At 31.1% G+C, this 23,067-nt stretch overlaps 2 protein-coding genes across 30 annotated transcripts; both read left to right on the forward strand.

Moving 5' to 3' along the window:
* The first annotated feature begins 6,085 nt into the window (after positions 1-6,085).
* Positions 6,086-7,212, forward strand: LOC131647421 (BAG family molecular chaperone regulator 2-like). The gene is made up of 2 exons (XM_058917310.1): positions 6,086-6,482; positions 6,672-7,212. The coding sequence occupies exons 1-2, from the start codon at positions 6,233-6,235 to the stop codon at positions 6,896-6,898; spliced, it is 477 nt and encodes a 158-aa protein (XP_058773293.1). The 5' UTR covers positions 6,086-6,232; the 3' UTR covers positions 6,899-7,212.
* Positions 7,213-14,979: 7,767 nt separating this feature from the next.
* LOC131652952 (uncharacterized) lies at positions 14,980-22,095 on the forward strand. Of its 29 annotated transcripts, XR_009298906.1 has the most exons (13): positions 14,986-15,538; positions 15,629-15,706; positions 15,910-15,998; positions 16,131-16,876; positions 16,982-17,237; positions 17,440-17,553; positions 17,669-17,765; positions 17,857-17,899; positions 17,971-18,074; positions 18,163-18,327; positions 18,658-18,760; positions 18,959-20,324; positions 20,428-22,095. XR_009298906.1 is itself a non-coding variant. In XM_058922949.1 (4 exons), exons 1-4 carry the CDS (start codon positions 20,297-20,299, stop codon positions 21,269-21,271), a joined length of 411 nt encoding a protein of 136 aa, XP_058778932.1. In that variant the 5' UTR covers positions 18,839-20,296; the 3' UTR covers positions 21,272-22,095. The 29 variants fall into 29 exon arrangements, 1 of the variants encoding a protein (XP_058778932.1); XR_009298913.1 differs by having other exon boundaries at positions 14,982-15,538; positions 16,131-16,213; positions 16,598-16,612; positions 16,776-16,876; positions 17,440-18,074; XR_009298895.1 differs by having other exon boundaries at positions 14,984-15,538; positions 17,440-18,074; positions 20,428-21,016; positions 21,102-21,210; positions 21,454-22,095.
* Positions 22,096-23,067: the final 972 nt, after the last annotated feature.

Raw genomic sequence — 23,067 nt, forward strand, 5'->3', positions numbered from 1 at the left:
ATATATAAAGGGGATAGGGGATTTTGGTCTGGCCTATTTTCTTTCCTATTTTACCCTTTAAAATTATATTTTGTTTAAAATTTAAAAATAAAACACTAATAAAAAGATACAGTTTTTTATAAAGGGGATTTTGAGTTGGCCTTAATTTATGCCTTAATTACCCCTCAACTTCTATTAAAAATAACTCTATTTTGTAACAGATTTTTTTAACGGAAACACTAATTTCAAATTGAACAACATCACAATTCACTTCTTTTGCAAAACAAAAGATTTCAGTTTGTGGCAGTTTAGATCATTTTCAATCTCCTTTTATATAACAAAAGTCTTTAGTTTGTGGTAGTTTAGATTTTTTTCAATTATACTCACATTCTGAATAATACTAATGTTTTTTTAATCTGTCTGCATAAATGAATAGTATCAAGTAATCTGGATCTAAGTTATCATCTATCATTCACTTGGATTTTTAAAACGATAACTGTGTTTGTCATGGAAGAAAGAAAGGTTTTTGTTGCTTTATAATTTATTCATGTATATTTTATTTGATCGAAATCAAAATGGAAGAAATATAACTTCTTCTTTTATATTAAAACTGCAATTCACTCTCATCCTATCTTTATATTTCATTTTCCAAAATGTTTCTATTAAATATTCTTTTTAATGTTTGAATAGGAAGAAGGGACGCACTGTAATGAACACAAAAGTGAGAAGTCCATGGAGATATGGAAGGTGACATTACTCGGTGCCGATGTTGCAAGTGGGATCGAGATTGTGAGGGGATGCAAACTGATTATTAAGATATTATAATTTTCATAGTGGAAACTTTCAAACTGAATGCCTTAGACTAAATGTAAGTATTTCAGGTTTCATGCTTAGTTTGCTAATTTGTTGATTCTTCAATTATTTCATCCATAATTCCATGCTTAGTTTGCTAAGTTGTTGATTCCTCAATTATCATGTTTACAACTTCCACATAACTCAAAATTTGAATAAGAAGGCTCTATGAAATTGGCAATTTTAAATTTTGAACAACTATTATACTAATCCACTTTATATGCTCTTTCTCGAATTTTATAAGATAAAGATGGGGTGAGTTTGTAATTTTTTTAACGAGGAAAGAAAGAAGAGAGTTGTAAAATTATGTTGAACTGTTTCTACGCTATTTTTTTTTAATAGCAATAGAACTCCACTTGATTGAAAAATATTAAACTATATATAAGTAACAATGTTCTTTAGTGCGAAAATTAAACTATATATAAGTAGCGATTTCAATATGCTTTAGTATTCTAATATATATATATATATATATATATATATATATATATATATATATATATATATATATATATATATATATATATATATATATATATATATATATATATATATATATATATATATATATATATATCTATCTCACTTTTTAGTGCGAAAATACATGAATCGAAGGAGAAGCAAAATAAAAGTGTGGTAACACATATATGTCTTTTATGATGTTTTTGGCATATACCCACTTAAAAATAATATTAGTTTGACACAATTAATATAAATGGAATTAAGATGATAAGTATTCAACACTAAAGAAAAAATGTTTTCAAGACCAATTAAGAGTGTAAAAATACTTTGGCACCTTCTCTCTCTCACACTCCATATCCCTTTCCCTCTCCCTTATTTATCTCTCACACACACACTCTCTCCCTCCTTCCTTTCAACTCCATCTCATAGTGTCATAGCATTCTTATATTAATATTGTGTGACATTATCTCCTTCTTTTGTGAGAGAGGAAGATAGAGAAAGAGATAGAGATTTGAAGGGAAGAGGGAGGGAGAGAGAGAGTTAAAGGGGATAGAGAGAGAGAGAGAGAGAGAGAGAGAGAGAGAGAGAGAGAGAGATGAGAGAGAGAGAGAGAGTTGAGGGAGAGAGAAAGTTAGGGGGATAGTTTGAGAGAGAGAGAGAGAGAGAGAGAGAGAGAGAGAGAGGGGGGGAGGAGATGGTTGAGAGAGAAGGGGAGAGGAAATAATACTGGACATTCATCATCTTATTTTTAATTCTAATAATTATATTTAAATAATATTATATTTAATATCGTATGTCAAAAATTGAGTTATCATCTTGATTTTAATTCTACTAATTATGTCTAACTAATATTATTTTTAAAATTGATCGTAAAATAAAAACTTCATTAAAAAGATATACACACATTTATTTTACTCTGTTCTGCGCATTAAAAAAGCAGACAGACGGGCACGGGAGTGCCCGTCTGAACGCTAGTGACAATAAAAACTAATAGGCTGGATGTATAATGTATATTGATAAGTCGCAAGCGTACATGAGTACTATTTGGATAATTGATTCTTAAGCATTTTGTGATTAGCTAAAATGATGTTGTTAAGTTTTTTTTTTTTAGATATTGTGATAAATCAAATTATGATAATAGATAGCCTTAGGCATTGATTATTACTCTCTCACTAATCATGAAAATTTAGTTTTCAATATGTTACGAGAAATTTGCACAATTTAAATATCTCTTTTTATCCGATAAAATGTAATAGAAATAAAAAATACGTAGACTAAAATAAAATAACGAATTATATTAATCGTTGTTCGGATAAGTGCAAAATATATTAATATTACAACATAGAAAAAAACTCATAAATAAAACATTGGTTACTACTACAACTGAGTATGCCTAATCCTAACTCCCTACGACCTCCTCTGCCTCCTATACGCCGCCGCACTTGACGTCTCACTAACCATCCTCTGCACTATGGCAACCGCCTTTGCACCACCCTCCTGAATGATCCCTATGTCCAATGCCTCATGCCTAATCAATTGTATCCACCGACATATCGGCGGGAGATCAGTGACATGGTCATCCTCGACCTGCTGGTTCTCCAAGAGCTCCTCATGCGCTGACCTAGGTGGACGTCCACGAGCATCGGGTATCATGATAGGATGTGACACTTGATAAAACCATGTCACGTATGCATCTACACAGTGCCAGCTCTCGGTGGTCTGCATACACCGATACTCCTCTAACACCAAATGATGCTCTCAATCCTAAAAGATAGCAGTGAGATCTTGGCGGGTAACGGTGTCAGAAGAAGCCTCAAATGGAGACCTATGTATCATCTACACGTTCCCAAACTGTCTGATGCACCGCTCCGGTAGATATCTGTCATGGTGTTGGTCCCACATGCCAACCATCCGGAATACAACATGAAGGTAATCACGGAAAGGCATCTAGTTGATGTCATCATGAGCTGTACGATTGAGGTATACCCGATACGGCCCCACTTTATAATCTTCCCTATGGAGGACGTATCGTGCAGGCATAGGCATGTCGTCAATGTACCGCGGATCAGGATCGTAGCCATGAATGCGGTGGAAGTAAGAGGTGTTCTAGCTCTGAAATACAAATATGAAAATATGTTAGTACAACTTAACAAATAACAGATTAAATGTTATATAATTAAAAATAAATGTATCGTGAGGAGTGTGTAAGATCCAGTCAACTGTCCGGTCCTCTAGTTGCATGCTTCATTCAGCTTCTGGTATAGGTATACAAGAATGGAGATCCCCCAATTCCACTCCTTGATGTGCGGCTCTTTCACGCCAAGCTGAGGTTGTCTGGGTTGGCCTCCCCTGTCTAAGTCGATCGGTTGGTGTCTGGTTGTCAGCCATTTTCTTGAAAAATGCCACTGGTAAGAGTATGAAACATATTTGAAAATAATAAAAAAAACAACTCAATGAACATTCCGGAAGTGCATATCCGAATCTGGTTAGAGGTTATTGTTGAAGCAATAAAAGGCCAGCAACAAAAGTTTTGGAAGTATTTATCCGAGAATTTATCGTGTCCACAGAGATTAGTGCTACTGAATTGCCGTTCAACGGATTCTTAGTTCTTGAGTTTGGGTTGAATGGGTTTTAAGTAAAAATGGAAAATATAACATATGAACATAAAAAGAATACATTCTTTGGAAAGAAATAACTTATCAGGCATGTAAATATACTCACTCCTCACAAACTTGAACCTATCACTCCGTTGCACTCAACTTACGATACTCATCAGAATCACCACATATCTCTCACATCAATATCCATTTTTGCAACACCGACGAGAGTTCAACCATATTTCTCTTTCGATGATGTCTTAACCGGTCGAACAACATAGAGGCATTAAACTTCGATATTATGTGGATGTTAACCCCAATCCTATCTCTAGAATCTAAAGCTAACAGATATCCCCCTAATCAAGACTTGTGATGTCTTTTCATACAACAACAGAAATTCAAAGCATTTAAGCAAAAAGATCAAGGAAACACGGACAAAGATTTGTAAAGCAATCTTTATACAACAATAATGTAACAAATATACATAGGTTTAGAGTAAACTTACATATAAACCCAACACAAAAGAAACACACAAAGTGGATAAGAGATAAATCAACCATCTCACGGGTTTTCAGCTCCGATTGATGAGCAATCCACCCCCGATCATCCAAATGCACAACTCCATGTTGTTTTCAAGCTCTCTCTACCAAAAAATTGATGGTTGATGAGTTAGGGTTCAAAAATACCCAAAACATAACCTAAAAAATCAGTTTTCCCTATGTATACACTTTGAAACTCGCAGAGCGCGCTAGGAGGGCGCATCACGCGGTCAGAGTTGTCAACAAAAAAATAGTTTTAGTAAAATTACCATAACTTGATAACCACAACTCCGATTTGCGCCCGGTTCGAAGCGTTGGAAAGATTATTCAGTTTCCTATCTAACAATGAATAAATATCAACCAAATTGATGATATATTATTCTTTTATTTTGAGGCTTATTCGTTGATGAGTTGCTCAAAATCGCGTGTTTGAAGCCGTGTCTTCGACACTTTATTGCTTATGCTCCAAATACGCATCAATACCTACTTAAATGAATAGAAAACTATCAAACGGTACACAAATACACTAAAACTTAATAATACACAAAGTATACATATTTACACAAAATGCGGAGATTATTCACACGATATAAACAATAAGTATCGATAAGTGCCACAAATTACATATACAAAATAACTACATTTTGACACTTATCAGTTATTTCGGATATGCACTTCCGAAATAACCTACGAACAACCATGTTGACAAACTTCCATTTCTTGCCTTAAGTCATCCAAAATCCAATTTTTTTTCATCTAAACACTATCATTGAACTACAATAACTTCAACCTAAACATTGTCATTCTAACAACCCTAATAGCAACTTTGAGCTAGAAGTTGAAAGTAGAGGAACTTACAAATTTTTGGAGCTTTGAGTAAAACTTGAAATGAGCTTTGAGCTTTTAGGAATGTTTGAATGAAATTTGTAGACTAGAAATGCTTGAATGAAATTTGTAGACTAGAAATGCTTGATAAAAATGAGTTAGAAGTGAAAATTTGGTGTTTGAAGAGAAAGCAAACAGTGGGGGTGGCTTTTGCGTTTTGTGAAATACCACAAATTATTCGAATATGTATATCCGAAGACACTTTTTTATAAAAAAAAAAAAATGACTTCAGATGTGCATATGCAAAGTCACTCTTTTATTAAAAAAATGAGGCTTCGGATATACATATCTGAATTATGGGATTGTTTTGGAGTTTTCACCGCGGATCTTTATAGAAGTATATGAGTGCAATGAGAATTTCTCAAAATTCTAATGCAAGTGAATGGAGAAATGTTAACTTGAAATTAATCTCTAAGTTAACAAACTAGATCTAGTCCGAGATTTTAAATGAAACAGATTGAAACTTCTTTTTATTTAAAGATTGTTTTTCCATCTAAAAAACTTTTGATTCCTTAATGTTTATCAAGTTGTGAAACAGATTGAAACTTCTTTTTATTTAAAGATTATTTTTCCACCTAAAAAACTTTTGATTCCTTAATGTTTATCAAGTTGATCAACCAATTTGTTTATACCTAAGTACCAACTCCCCATGTGCCATAGCCCTTTCCAAGATCAACAGAAAAGACAAATGCCCATATTTCCTTCCATGTGTTTATACAAACCTCATTGCATATGTTTGTTCCCTCAACTCTCACCCTTTTGTAACACTAGGTCGGCTTCTATTATATTCATGTCTTCTACTTTATCAATTTTTTATGTTTTCAAGTATTATATAAGTCCCTAACCACATAAACTTCTCTTACTACTTCCTCCAGTTTCAATTCATCTAAAAAGATAAAAAGGGTCAGAAAAAACAAGATGATGAGGTTGAAATCAAAGAGGTTTTGTAGAAGCCTATCAAAGCTTGGAAATATTGGAAACAAAGTAGTAGCACCATCTCCAATTGAAATTGAAAAGGAGTGTAGTGAAATCAAATGGGAACTTAGACCTGGTGGCATGCTTGTACAAAATAGAGAGAGCAATAAAAGTGATGAAGAAATGATCACAATTAGAGTTTCAACAATGTCAAAGTGGCATGACATTTCCATTGAAGCCACTTCAACTTTTGGTAAGTCTAATGAGACCCTACCCTACAACACTTTTCATTTGTAAAGACTTTTGTTTTGGTTACAATAAACTTTGAACTTTTTCTATTGGTACTTATGAACCATAAATGTCTTATTTTTGTGTATTATTATAGAAGTCTAAACATAGCCCTTAAGTGAGTATATGATTAAATTTTGTGAATAAATTTTAGGTGATTTGAAGTTGGCTTTGTCATTGGTAACAAGTTTGGAGCCAAGAGAACAAAGGCTTATCTACAGAGGTAAAGAGAGAGATGACAATGAATTTCTTCACATGATTGGTGTTAGGGACAAAGATAAAGTTCTTCTTCTTGAAGATCCGGCTATTAAGGAAATGAAGCTATTTGGTTTGACAAGAAGAGAATCAATTGACAATCCTTGTTGTGCAATTAGTGTGTAATATAAATCATCTGATTTTGACTGAACTGTCGTTGATGTCTCAAATGTGTGAATGTAAAATCTCCTAACTGTGTGAATTTGAACTCAAAATATTCGGAAGCTAATTTCTAAAACTCATAATTAATTAGTACTAATAAAAAAAAGAGTAAAGTAATGAGTACTAATAAGAAAAAGAGTGAAGTTAAGTTTAATGTAATGATTGGTCTTTCTTCACTTTTTTGTGTTAATTTCTTAGTATAGAGGAACATAATAATGTACTCATCTTGTTGTTGGACCTTTGTTTGGTTTGAAAATGTATAAGCTGATGTAATGCCATGTTATGTGTCCTGATCTATATTATTGTCTTGTTGATTCCTTTTGTATTGGACTGATTTTATATTGTTTTGTTTTTTAATCTTGATTGTTGTCTTGTTGATTAATGGTATTTTTATATGATCCCATGCGTGCACACCGACGCTTAAAAGCTTAGTTTAGATTTAAGGGGGAAGCTTTGTTAATGTTAGGACAATATCTTAGAAAAAAAGGGACAGATTATTATGTTCTGAATTTTGTTTTCTCCATTTTATAAAGATTCTTTTCAAAAAGCCATTTTTCTAGTGCTTTACAAGAGTTCAAAGTGTGGTAACTTGAAATAGTTCAAGCCGAGTGATAGGGGCATATGATAACCAATCTAGCATGACCTACTTAATAAAAAGTGATCTAGCATAGTCTATTTAGTAAAAATAGATAGCTATTTACAACACATACTTAATTAAATAGGTCAATTTTAGATTATAAAACTAAAAGTTTATACAAAGTTTATAAAGATGAATAGACATAACTATACCTATATAATTGATATGAATTATGATAAAAAATGACACTAATGTGTTAAACTTACTAATATGAGACCTTTAATAATTCTTTACTGCATATCTATATAACAAAATTTATCATTAGATTGAAAACTAAGATCAAATAGATTGTGTCCATAAAATTTAACATCAATTAAAAACCATTTGATATGTTAAAGAGAATAATCAAAATTAACGGTTTTGTTAAAGTTTTGTAAGACTTTAATTTTTATGCATCTCGTTAACATATTAAATGATTTTTTTATTGATATTAAATTTTATAAATATGATCTATATCATAATAGCCTTCAATCTAACGGTAGATTTTATTATATAAATATGTGGTGAAGAGTTATCAGAGATGTCATGTTATTGAATTTGATATTTGGGTTTCATTTGATCATGTTCCAATTTTTATATTAAGTCATAATCATTGTAGTTAAATATCGTTTCATTCATGGGACTATTTGGACAATTGATTCTTAAGTATTTAGTGGTTAATTAAAACGATATATCAAGATGTGTATAAGTAGCAAGGTACATTAGTGCTCTAATTGCACTGAGATATGGTACCTCAGGACCAAGTAATTCTTCATCATTTTCTCGAGGTCTAAAAGAATCTTATCCAAATCCATTGATCTAATATCACCGATATATACAAAAATTGAGACTTTCCCATATAAAAATACATTATCACTTTTTCTATATAAATTTATTGGTGTACAAATTTCTATTGTCCAAATGTTCACTTAGTAAGGACTTTGTCTTTCCCAATTCCTTCATCTCAAACAATTTATTTAAACAATTATATCTTTTTGAAGCTCTTCAGGAGTTCTCATAATATTTATGCCAACTTCATGTACATCTATTATAGCAAATACGTTTCTAGATTTTTTTTATAAAAATGCAAGGACTAATGGAGTTATCTTAGAAAATATTCACTGAGACGATTATAACACATGCGTCCAGATAGTTTCAGTCCATAGATAGACTTGCTCAATTTGATGAAGTAGCTTTCTCAAAATTCAGAACAATATGCATCTGGTATATATGAAAGCGTATGATAACAAGTATATGAGAATATAGTAATACACGATTCACCACTCCGCAATTCATTAACATCATTCATTACCAAGCAGTATACAGTTATTCTACGACATTCAATTCGTCATCACATCGTCGATTATAAAAGTATTCACCACCAACAGCTCATCATTATATATCGTTATGTAAAATGCAACTAGACCAATGACTATGTGAGTGCATGTGGTGCCAATAGGGCATACACCTTCATCGCAAAGTGTCAATAAATAGAGGCATCAACAAGGCATACACCTTCATCATAATTTGCCAATTCAGGTCATCAAAGTTTTCCAATCCAGCCCACCGTTAATGCAAAGTATACAACTCCACAAATGCGACATCATAAAATGCATCTACAAGGCATAAGCCTTCAACAAACACCAATATAGGCCATCACTTCACCGTCATGACAATATCAATTCATCATGTTATTCATTCCACATCATAAACTTCATATTACACACATCATCATAATTACATCATATCATCATAAGGAAAACACAATTCAAGTTGCACTATGACATGGTTACGTTAATTCATAACAAATGACGTACTTCTTATGTTAACACTACATAGTTCATCACTTAATCATAATACAAGCACTATAAAATCACACTCTATGATTCATTTTATTCTATCATGGTATATTTTATTGTGTTAGCTTTCCAATGCTTTGAACGACGCATCAATCGGAGTTACGGTTCAAAAGTTATGGCTTTCGAAAAATCTGTCAAAAATTGGTATGCGATGAGCCGATGCATAACCTCTTTAGGTCGACGCATAGCTAATTCTATCTCCCTCGGGTCAGCTCTGGTCGATCCTCTGGAGATGCATACTGGGTATTTTTCCTGCATGAGTCGGCACAAAGATCCTTCGAGTCGACGCATGGTTGTTTTATGTAGAATTTTCTGCAATTTTCTGTTTCTAGGTATGCGATTCCTTGACCCCAAAACCCAATTTTTCCATTATTTTAAACAATTTTAAGTCTTCTAATACATGCCTAAAACTATGGTTATTAACTACATCATCCTAACACAATTCTTATTAATCTATAGGATAAAAACCCCCAAATCCCACTCAAAATCCAAATCATCCTTTTGATTCTTTTCACATCAGTTCATCACAAGATCCTAAAATCTTTATGTAATCATACATCACAAGATCATCATCATACCATTACAAAATCAACAACAACATGCATATGCGAAATCCACACAAAACACAAGGAAGATGAAATCAAAGGAAAACCTAAAAACATCAACACAGAAATTCAACCCCATTCCTATCTACTAATCATCATACCCAATTTTATATGGTTAGAACCTCGCCCTTACCGTTGGATTGAAGGTGCTCTACTCTTTCAATGGAATCTTGCCCTAACCTCTTGAGTTCTTCTCCTCTTTCACGTTCTCTCCAATTCTCCAACTTCTCTATATTTTTCTAAATCTCTCTTTTCCCCTTATTTTATTAATCCTTCACTAACTATTATTCTACTAATGAGCTTAACATCACACCCCCATTTATTCTAATGCTAACACCATAATATGTCTCATTAATAATTAACTCATTATTCTATTATTATTATTATTATTATTATTCAACTATATAATAAAATATAATAATTATCAATAATTCACAAATAAACCACTATTTAACCAAATAACTCACAAACATCAAATTAAATAATTAAATAAAATAAACGGCGTTACAACTTGTATCTACTGCATGTGAATATGTCTCATCAAAATTAATTTCAGGTCTTTGCAAAAGTCTTTGAGCTACTAGTTGGGCTTTGTATCTCACAATTTCATTATTTTCATTTCATTTTCCCATGAAAACCCATATGTATCCAACTGGATGCAAACCTCTGAGGTGTTCAGACTACAGGTCCAATAAATTGTCTATTGCAAAGTGAATTCAATATTATACTTAAATTGCATCTATCCATTTCGGTCAATTCTCACTTTGTCTACAATTTTTAGTAGATGTTGGCTCATGATCCTCCTTTTCATTTATAACATTTAACGCTATATTATATGCAAAATATCATCAATGTCGACTTCTTGTCGGTTCCATTGTATTCCATTATAGGCATAATTTTTCGAGATCTCTTTATTTTCATGAATTTCATGTATCTGATCAATCTCTTCTAGAGATGAAATATTTTTTATGTGTGAAGGTTCTTTTAGATTTTCTATATCTTAACTTGTGTCATCTTTAATTTTAGATTATTTGCTTGGTAGAGGATTATTAATATTGGAACCGACTTTCCTACCATGCTTCATACACGATTTCAATTCATTTACAATATTAGATTATCCAACTGGATAATCCATTTCGATTGTATTATTAGCAGCTGTAATTGGTTGTATAAAATTTACAAATGAATAATCTTTCAAACTTCTGATTCATTTTGGATTTTACGAGGATCATAATCTAAAATTGCTCATTTGAATTTCTTGGTCATGATTTCAGTTGCTTATTCCCTCCCCCTAAAATTGGAAAAATTAATTTATCAAGTGATAACCAACCTATTAGGCTGCAATCAAATATTTGATTATTTGCTCAAATTATATCCTTAAAATTGAGATTCATATTAATTATATTTTTTCAATATTCTTTCATGACTCATCTTAATATATTATATTGGAGCAATTGAAATCTACACAACACATCCAAAGGTTTACTTTGATGAGAAGTATTAAAATAAATTAGGAAGGACTAAGATATGGTATCTTGTTGGCTTAATGCGAATAAATATCTTAATATCATACTTTGGGTGTTTCAAATATATAATTTAGAATTGATGATCTCATAAGTATCAACCATATAATTAACTTTAGACGTCTAGAGAATAAATCTTCAGGTCCATTTTCTTTTTATGAACATATTATTACATGATGTTCAATATCAATTTTAATAATAAATGTGATACTTATACAGGAATTTCTAAAAAAATCCAAAAAACAAGATCTTAGTCTAATTAGTCAAGAAAATAATTTCACAAATTTTTGGTTGTGAGTAGACATATATATGATCTTTTAGTCGATGCAACAATTAATGTCATAAAAGCTCAATTTCTCAAATTTTTCTTTGGAAACACACAAATTTTATTGGATTGAAAAAACTTCTGGTTCTTCAAAACTAATTCTCGCATCATAATACATACGAGATGACCCAACCAATTTTGTTAACAATACATTTAAGTGAAGTGAGATCTGTAAACTTCTAGTTTACAATAATACATATGATTCTATTCTTCTAATTTATTTCAATCCATAATAAATAATAAAATTTATATAAACTATATTTTTAAAATTAGATGGCATATAATTTAATTACAATTTCGACATCTAAATTTAAAATTTATAAATTTTGACCATAATCACATTGTACATCAAACACATTACTACATTTTCTTACAATTTATATATATAGAATGTAGAGTACAAAAATTACTCAAGAAATGTTAATAACTCTACATATTTTATGCAAGAATTATAACTTAATAAACAAATTTGAGATAAAAGAAAATAAATATTTGTTCATTAGAAATTTAAAGGAAAATATATGTATACTATAAAATGCATTATTTTTATGAAAATAATTTATTCAATCAAATCATCATTAAGACTTATCTTTATAATATAACAATTTCAAAAATAAATATCTAACATACTGATAAAATTAACTTTATATTTGAGCGATTCGTTTTATTTTTATTTTTAAAAAATAAACTAATTAAAAATAACACAAATTAATAACAAATTGATAGCCTTTAATTATCAAATAAATATTTGTCAATCTTAATAAAATTGTCATAAAACTATAACATTCTGTTATAAAATAAATATTAAATTAATCACATTAATTTTGTCAATCAATAATTTATAATAAATTAATAATATTTAGTTATAAAAGATATATTTTTAAATATTAATTAATTTACAATCATGATTTTTTTAGTAGTTATTCAAGATTTCAATCACAAATCTTTTATTAATAAAAATAATAATATTTCCAAAAGAAACTTTAGCATTATTGATTTAATCCTTCTGCGAATCTTTAATATGATTGATACAATCCTTGTTTAACATGATTGATGTTGTTCTTCTAGAATCCATGAAAATCGTCATTGATACTTTTCTAATCGATGGAGACAAAATATATTATTAAAAATAATATTAAATTTTAATTTCTTTTAGAATTATAAATAATTTCATCAATCCAAATTAAAATGTCATGTTCTGCACAATTCTTACTATGATAATTAAATATGAGTCCTGCATGGATGTATGCAATTCTTTAAGAACACTTGAACTCAACAGTAATTTTTTTGGTAGTTCTACGGGAACTCAATCAGAAATATTTTTATGAAGTTCTTCAGGAACTCAATCACAAATCTTTTTATGCAATTTTTCAGAAACTCAATCACATATTTTATTAATAAAAATAATAATATTTGCAATCCTTTAGGAATGATTGATAAGTTCCTCGAGAATTATATAAAAACTTAATATTATTCTTCAGAGATATTTGATAAGTTCTTCCAGAACTATATAAAAACTCAATATATCCTTCAGTGATATTTGATAAGTTCTTCAGGAACGATATAGATAATTTGTTTTGATATCTTTCAGGAATGCTTAATAAGTTTTTCAGAAACTATATAAATTATTTATTTTGATATCCTTCAGGGATGCTTAATAAGTTTTTCAGGAACAATATAAATAATTTGTTTTACTATCCTAGTGATGCTTTAACATTATTCATGCAATCTATCAGGGATGCGTGAAAATCATCACTGGTTTTCTTTTTCATTTTTCAATCAATATATTTATAAATAACACATAAAAAATATATAATTTAAAAGAAAAAATAAAATAAATAACAATATCTTCAAAGTCTCGGAGCTTCGTGTTGATAAAACTGAATAAAACAATACAGGAGAGAAAGAGAGTATATTCTATTATTCATATTCTGGGTACGTTATTCATATTTTGAGTGTGTGAGATTCTAATACAATAGTCCTATTTATAGAACATATATGTAATAAATGAGAAATCAACCTGAAATCTCCTAATTGATGGACATCCATAATCATACCATTTATAACAAGAATAATATTATAAAGGTTTAGATTAAAGATTTCCGTGGAATTTGTCATTTTAGATTGTCCTTATATAATACTAATAATTAGTTATTAAAAAAAATTATTTTATTTATAAGAAAAAATTATTATTTTTTATTTTTAATAATAATTATTACTCTTTCAGTCTCATGGTAATTGTCATAATTGATCATTTCACACAGATTAAAAAAATAATATAAATTAAAAAAGAGAATAGTATTTTTATTAAACTATCCTTATTTAGTATTGGTGTATTCGAATTATCATAAATGTACAGTGTAAAAATAATAAATTAAAAATATTAATTAAAAGATATAATTGAAAAATAAAAATTATAATTGCATTAGAAACTAAAAACAATAATTATTTTATAACAACTAATTTTATGAGATGTGATATTTATTTTAGGATGGTGGCAGTGTATCTGATATATTTTGTTATACTACTAATTAATTAGTTAGTAGAAACAAGAAAAAAAAAATGAAGTTTAAGGTAATAATATAACGTGTCTTTTGTTAATTTCACTTAGAATAGGAAGTTAATCATGTACTAGTACTTATCATGTTGTTGGACCTTTGGTTGATTTAATATTGTACAAGACGATGAAATGCCATGTTATGTGTACTATTTATATTAATTGTCTTGTTGATTCCTTTCCTATTGTATTTATTTTATTTTATTTTTTATTGTATTTTAGTTTGTTTGTTATTCAATGGTGTGAACCCATGCGTCCACGCCGTTGCTTAAAAGATTATTTAATAAATTAAGGTGGAAGGAAGCTTTGTTATTGTTTTGTTAGGACATTATCAACGAAAAAAAGATTATTATATTTTGAAATTCGTTTTCCTCTTTTATTATAATAATTTGTTTCATAAAGTTAATTTGTAATATGAGAGGGTTGGTTCAACGGATGAGAGTTTGGGTCCCAAGAGTTTGTTTCTCTTAGAATCTCAAGTTCGAAGGAGCATGGAATAAAAAAACAAAAATCCTCAAGAGTTATGTGGGGAAAAACCCTTTATGTGGATTATTCGATCTGACTAATTGGATTCCACATATCTACAATATAAGAAAGTTCAATGCTCTGGAAAAGACCGAACTGCCCCTTTGCTTTCTTAATGAGCCACGTGGCTGCCTTATTTGCTTCCCTTTACTTACTTCCTTTTTCTTTCCTTTACTACTTCCTATGCTACGTGTGACAAGATTTCAATTTTTCTTTCTCTCTCTCTTCTCTTTCAATTTGTCTTCTTCCTCTCCCTCAACCTTCCCCTCTTTGTCTCTTTCTTCTTCTTTCTCTCTCCGAGTCTTCTTTCTCTCTCAGAGCGACATCTCTCTCCGAGTCTTCTTTCTCTCTCAGAGAGACATCTTCTACTTTCTACTTTCTTCCTCTTCATTTCCCAAAACGAAACCGACACGGTTATCAGTTTTTTTGGATTTCTGTTTAAAGTTACTGTTTAGATATTGTGGTTAGTGTTTTTGTGGTTTATGTGATGATTTTGTGGTTTATATGATGATTTTGTGGTTAGGGTTTTTGTGATTGTGGTTGATATCATGATTTTTTGGATAGGGTTTTGATGTTGCTATTGGCCAAATGGAGGTATGTTGTTCTTTTCATCTTTCTAACAAAAATATGAATAATGTTTTCACCAGTTGCTTTTAACATTCAGATCTGTGGTGGCAACAACAGGTTACCAGCGGTTAGTGTGGTGGTGGTGGTGGAAACGGGTTTCCGCCGACGAGTGTGGTGGTGGCCGAAATCAGAAAGGTTTATCTATGACATTTTCAACTTATGTTTCGTTATTAACTCATTCTATTCTAGAAAGTGCAAGATCCGAACTAATTATTATTGATCTAAAATTATTATTATTATAGATCTGAAATTATTATCGGTCTTTATGGTATATTGGTTTTGTCGATCTTTATGATACAATATTTCTCAACTTTGATAGTTCTTTTTGGAATGGTCAGAGATGAATGGTTGGAGCAGCTGTTGCAGAACAATCCATTGTACATACAGAACTTCTTCCATTGCTCGCTTGATGTGGTTGATGACTGAGGTGTGTTTGCTATGCGATAATGCTCATTTCAATTTGGGGGGGTTTTGGTTACTTTGTTTTATTTATAGTTTTGACTTGATTATATAGTTTTGAAAAGTGGTTTATTATTAACATACGGCATCTATGTTGAAGATTGCAGAAAAACAAAACTTCTTAATATTCGAGGATCGTAAGTTTGCCGACATTGGTAATACCATGACCATGTAGTACGAAAGGTAATACATTGCTAAAAAGTTTTGTAATTTTCGAAATAACTGACCATGTGATTGTTGTTGCTGTTGCAAAATATCCGAAGGAGTTTAATTTGAGGAATGTACGGACAATAACTCGAGAAATCAGAGACACTGAATACGAAACGGTTAAAAGATACTGAATACGAAATGGTTAAAAGACAAATTGAAGATCTTAATGGAACTGTCCTGACATAAGCAAAATTTTCTTACTTGATGTTTCTGTTTCTTGATGTTTCTTTTGCATTAATTTCTCATCTATGTTAAAATGCACCTCCAATTTGTGATATTTCAATGAACATGGGCATGAATGCATTTTATAATTATATATATTTTAACAGTTCCTTCTTGTCTTTTAACCATGTGCAGCGAAAGCATTTCAAGGTATTATGATTGAATTAAACTTCTATTTTTTAGCCTATCTTATTGAGTGATTATCTGGTTGACATTAACTCATGGTATCTCTTATTAGCACATTCTTTGCTCATATTTTTTTATTTAAATTGATCAATCTTTGCCATTGCAAATTGTGTGGAACAACAATAAGTGGTTGACGCAGTCACATGTTAATGATGGAATAGTCAGTGCGACCGTAGAGACGTGGCTGCAATGATGCAACTACATATTCACATTTTCCCAATGATGATGGTTAGTTTTATCTTTGATATTTATCCATCCTGAAAGGGAGACTCCATCGGTAGGCCCGGTAGATTTTGATAATCTGTTGACATTTGATTGATTACAAAATTGCAGCCTGCTACTCGCATTCGCTAATCAAATGGTAGTACTATAGATGCAACATTTATGGAGACAGGGAAGGGTCCAGTGCTCCTATACATTAAAAATGATTTCCACATCTATATTTCTCTTTCCAACTTCTTATTATCATTTGTCATGTGTGCAGCTATTCTTCAAAATGTTGACATCGGGTGCTGATATTAAGTTTAATACTTATTCTGTTTTATTGAAAAACCATTTATCATCTGGAAATTGGAGGAAGTATTTAGAGGTAATTGCTATCTCAGCCTCTCTTTCTATGTCTTTGGTGGCCATGTATGTAGTGTCTCGAAGATGTCGCATAAGCATGTTGTATCTTATATTTTTTAATGTAGTGTTGTGTAGGTATTAGTGTAACAATGTGTTGTATCTGACTATGCTGGCGCGTAATAATGATGAAAAATATTAAACCATGTTTTGTGATAATGATGCAGGGCGGAATCGAGTCATACAGTTGCTGTACCGAATGATCCGGGGGCTGAAGAAAGTCTTACAAATGTTGTACCGAATGATGCAGGGGAAAAGGTTGTTGATTTCGGTCTTTTGAGGTCAGGGCCATGTTTCCTGGAAATCAATCAACAGTACCTGCACAAATCACTACCTCTCAGATAGCGAATTTATATTAACGTTACAAATTACAATTAGCTTTACTTTTTGAGTTAGGATTCTCTATCGTCGCACTGTATTTATGGAGGGAAATGTCTCTACTAAGTTCCTGAATGGTTTATGTTCTACTACTAACTGCAAATTGACTCATAAGGTTTTGTAATATATGGAGTCCAACGAATTGAATTTAGTTGTTGTACTTACTGATCTGCATACTAAACATTGAGTTTAATTGATTTGTGCAGGTTCTTCCAGAGAGAATGCCTAATTGCTCATACTTTTTGCAAGGTGTATCATAGATTGCTGTTTTTTTATCAAGTAAATAATATGAAAATATGATTCTGACTTTTTTTTGGCAGGCTTATGCTCAAACAAAAGTTGTTCATATAGACATGTCAACGTGAACTCCAATGCATCTATTTGTGAAGGATTTCTTAAGGGTTATTGTGCTGACAGAAATGAGGTATTAATCAATTCTTATCATGATGCATACTTGAAGTACGAGGAAAAAAGTCATTGCTATAACGAGTGATGTTATTGATTTGATGCAGTTGAAAATAAATCACACTATAAGCAGTGAGATACTGATAAACCCGGGATATGTTCTTGCGCTTAACGTCAAATATCGAGTTTTTCATTATGGATTGCAATTCAGTGTCGGGAACTGGAGCTTCGACAAAGCAGGCTGCCGAGAGATTTTCATTGGATCTATTGCAGTTATGGCCATTTTAGTTTTTTAATCTTTGACTCTCTATTTTGATCTGTTTTAGTGACACTCTCCCTTCACTTTTACTATTATTTGTTCTTGCTCAAATTGCTTCAAATTTCAACAACGATAAATGTAATAGCAATTGGATTTTCGAAACGGTGCAGTTTTTTACCGAAAATAGCAATTGAAATCCTCTTTGAATTTGCACTTGAAGTATCTAATCATGATGTTCAGATTCATTTTAGCTTCCACCCTATATTCGCAATGCTTTCATTTCATGACAGCTTGGGTTATATAGTTCAGCTATTTTGGTACTTACTTCTATTTTAATATGCAGTTCCACATGACGTGTTATATGGATGCGGTGATCTAATATTTTCGTCGCACATGATCTTTACTCTTACTTTTGTGCGCACATATCAGAAATATGGAACCCGAAGGTTACTTCATTGTTCATTTCAAAACATGCTCTCGCCATCACATATTTTGTCGTGTTTAAATTTTAATTCTGATTTATTGTGACTGGATGAATCTATAGATCCATAAAGCAGCTCGCATGGCTGCTTGCTGTGATTCAGAAAAACTGACATTTGTTCCCTTTTGAATAATCATTTCATCTTTCGGTCCCTGATTGGCAGGTACACCGTAAATTTGGTGGTATTTTTTGTTGACAAGAAATTGCCAGGTTTGCTCATATGTACTACAACCTATTGAATGGAAATTCCGGTGACCCTGCATATCGAGATTGAAGAAGAAGTTAGTCCATCTCCTAACTTGGCTGAGTCACAAGAATTTGCTGTCCAACGGAATGGAAATGGACCTCCTGCTAACAAAGATAAGAAGGATGGTCCAATATCTTGATTTCCAAATCTCATTATTATGTTATTTCTTTGAACTACTTATCACTGTTATGAGATTCATTTAACTATTGGTTTATTGATATTTGAATTATCACATAGCTCAATATTAAGGGCATCTTTCCTTTCCTTATGTTTCATTTGAAGTATCAAACATGTCTCTTTAATACTCTTTCTTCATTTGCTATGGTTCCTTTGATCCTAATATATGGAAGTACAAGAGATATATGTGCCTATAGGTTCTTGCTTTGTGGTTCTCACTGATTTTGCATGTGATCAAACAGACTGAACTAATATATGGTGATCAAAATGGCAATATTCATGTGTGGGATTTCACAGCAAATTCATGCAGCTGTGAATTGGTATGAGTAATGAACTCTTTTTATTGTATATTGATATCAATTTAAAATGGATAATGTTCTCTATGAAAAGATTAACTAAATCCAAAATAATATTTAAAATAATGAAATATTTGAAGTATAAGTCTTATAATGAAAGATGAGATTAGTAAGTCTTATTATGATGGTCTGAGTTCACTTTTAATTTGTCTTGTGGAAGTTAGTACGAGTTGTTAGTCAGAAATTTAATTATGAATTAGAACTAGGAGTTACTAATGAAATCCTGCTTGTAATCTCTGCTAGCAATCATTATTTCCTCTTTGTTCTGAATGGGCTGACTGCTCACATGAACCAATTGGTAACTACAGCTGTTCTCTGAGTGTTTGAGTGAATTTTGGATGATGAAGCTTGGTTGTTTTGTAAGTTTAATTTGGTAATTTTAATGTGTGGATTATTCTGAATGTGATTGTGGATGAACTGAGTTCGTATTTGTTTTCCAGCTTGGTTTGAATTTAGAAAGGGTAGCTGCAGGTTCTAGAATTGTTTGGGATTTGGGGGCTGATTCGGATTATCATAAAGGGATGATATGCAGCTGAGTTTCGGCTTACGGTTTATGCAGCAGAATTTTTGGTGCAGCTCGATTTGGTTAACCTCTATTATTGTGGAATTTTTGCACTCTTCTGTGATAACCATGTTGTCGATACATGTTCAACACGATATACCATTGCGAACTTATAATCACATGACCGGGAGTTCAGACTATTTTTGATTCGGAGACGACATGTTTCGGCATAAAAATACTGATAAAAGTAATTAAGAAAATATTCTGATGGATGTTTTACCATATATATGAAAGCTCTCTTTTGTTTTGGTTGTATAATTCAACATTCTAAAATTGAACAACTTTTGCAGGAATTGTCATCAGATTCTTCACAACATGTCCACTCAGCTCTGGCTTCAGTAATAATGGGAATGGCTCCAGTGTTGGGAAAGGTATAAGTTTCAGATGCCAGTTTCTGCAGTAATTTTGACTTCGACATTAATACACAATATTTGTATCTCGAAAGTGAAATCTGTTGTTGGGGCTTAAAATATTATTTTTCTTTTGAGTATGTAACAAATACACTGAGCCGAGTTTTGGTTGTATATTTTACTGTTCTCATATATGTCACCTGATTGTGGTGTGTAGGCCATTGAAAATCCGAACAACTAGCTACTAAAATTTGTCTTTTGCAAGTGGGAAGGTCATGTGTCATGGTTTGAGATTGAAATTTTGTCTTTATGATCTGTTGGTTATCTTTGCTTCATCAAGCCATGCTTGCTTTATGATGATTTAGTTTCTAATATTGCTTTATGATTTGTTGGTTAGCTTTGCTTCATCAAGTCGAACTTTCTTCCTATTGTGTGCATGTATTTGATTCCAATGTGAAAACATATGAATATGTTTTGTCTGAGAAGGATACTAAAGATGTTTTGCCTGGAAAGGATACAAAGGAACAAAGTACGGCTAAAACAACTCAATCGAAGTCATTTTCTTCTAAAGATAGTTTTGTGACTTCAACTGGATCTTACCCTTCTAATCATAGGTATCAGAATTGCAAGGATGGTGACGAGGAAGATGAAGAAATTGATGACTAGGTTGATGATTCATTCTCATCTAGAGGACCCAATAAGATTTAGCCATCAATACTCAAGGTATCAACTACCTATAAAACATATTAAATTTGTTGTTATTTTTTTTGATGTGGTTTCTTAAATTTGTTTTTGCTTCAGCCTGTTGTAACCACACCTGGTGTGAACATACTTGTTGCCTATTCACTATTCTTAAAAAGATGAGCTTAGATAGGTTATTGGTAGTTTGTATTTCTCTATTTTATTTTTGTCAAACTGTATTCTGTATTCTTGATGATGTTAAATATGTTTGGCTTTGCTGGTGAGAACTCTGCCATCACTGAGTCAGACATTGAAGAGACCTTCAAGAGGCTCGTGAATCAGCTGAAGAAGACCGCCCTTGAAATATTTGATGCTTTGAAGAGCCAAACTGTTGATTTGGTCTTAAATCTTAACTGCTCATCCTACACAGGCTGTTCGTAGATCTTTATTGCAAAAGCATGGCAGGTTTGTCCCTTACTACCTTGACCGTGATTGTTTAAATTCAACTGTGAGGACTGATAGGAGGAGTAATAAAGGTCCAATTGTTGAACATCTATCAATGTTACTGGCATTTTGACAATATCTGTATTCTGTACTAAGGCCTAATCTCTGTATTGATGATAGTTGCAAGGATTGTTTGACACAGTTGTATGCAAAAGATATTACACCAGATGATAAGCAGGAACTTGATGAGGCTTTGCAAAGAGAGGTGCCTATCTGTTGATTTTTTTTATTCTATATGCATATAAGATGCCACCATTGGAAGCCGCTTGATTTTATGTATGCTAATTTATATATACAGTTATACTTAAAATCATGTATAGTTGATTTTAAGTGATACAATGTTTTTGGGTCAAAAAAAAAGTGATACAATGTTTTCCTTGGTTGGGCTAAGATAATTGGAGTTATCTGTGTTTATAGTACCTATTAACATGGGTAGCATTGAATAAATGCCGTGATGCTAGTATGCTACACTCACCGAATGAAGGTATACAGTGGAATTTATGTGAATATACAAAATTAAAATCTTATGACTTTTCCGTGATCATTTGGCACATCAGCAAGCCTGTTGAATTTTATCTAAACTTTATATATTTATATATATCAAACTTAAAACTTTTTTTATTATTTCTTTTAATCTCCCAACTCATCCATTATACACTTTAAAAAAATAGAATATAAAATTACTGTTTAAAATATTGAATATTAACGAGAATATTAAATATTAAATTATTTACGAATTTTTTCGGTTAAAATAATATTGTTTTCTTTTTTTACATTTTAAAAACAAAAGGTAACAACATAATAATCTGTGCCCACGAATTATTATATCAATCACATTTTTTTCTAAGTCAATCACATTTTTTGGTATCAAATCAATAACATTTGTTCAACTAAATAAATTACTACACCTTTTCTAAACTTTTATGATTGCTTAATTATATTAATACTATCGGTTATCGGTTGTCAACAAACTTTATTTGAGAATGACAATTTTTTTTTTAAACATAGAGGTTGAAACATCATTTCAATAATTTAATTTTAACGGGAACATAAAGTTATTGATCAAAATATTGAATATCAACGGGAACATAAAGTTACTGATTAAATATTAACGGGAACATAAAATTATAAATCAAAATATTGAATAATAACGGCATGACGTTCGGAAAACTGACTATGACATTGTTGAACACCTACATTTTCTTTACATATAATATTTCTCAATGGAACTTCTATATTTCTTAAATGCATCCTTAAATGTATTATTCAATCTAAAACAATATAAATTTTATTTTTTTAATGATTTTTTATTTTCAATATTCAAATTTTTTAATATTGGTATTTTAATAACTTTTCCATTTTAATTTAAATTTAATCTTTTACTAATACATTTTA

The sequence above is a fragment of the Vicia villosa genome, linkage group LG2, assembly GCF_029867415.1.
Source record: "Vicia villosa cultivar HV-30 ecotype Madison, WI linkage group LG2, Vvil1.0, whole genome shotgun sequence".
NCBI classification, from domain to species: domain Eukaryota; kingdom Viridiplantae; phylum Streptophyta; class Magnoliopsida; order Fabales; family Fabaceae; genus Vicia; species Vicia villosa.

Coding starts and splice junctions, on each gene's coding strand:
- LOC131647421 (XM_058917310.1), top strand. CDS start 6,233: ATGATGAGGTTGAAATCAAAGAGGTTTTGTAGAAGCCTATCAAAGCTT. Junction 6,483..6,671: donor TGAAGCCACTTCAACTTTTG/GTAAGTCTAATG, acceptor AATAAATTTTAG/GTGATTTGAAGTTGGCTTTG.
- LOC131652952 (XM_058922949.1), top strand. CDS start 20,297: ATGTTTCGGCATAAAAATACTGATAAAA. Junction 20,325..20,427: donor GCATAAAAATACTGATAAAA/GTAATTAAGAAA, acceptor CAACTTTTGCAG/GAATTGTCATCAGATTCTTC. Junction 20,509..20,884: donor TGGCTCCAGTGTTGGGAAAG/GTATAAGTTTCA, acceptor TTTGTTGGTTAG/CTTTGCTTCATCAAGTCGAA.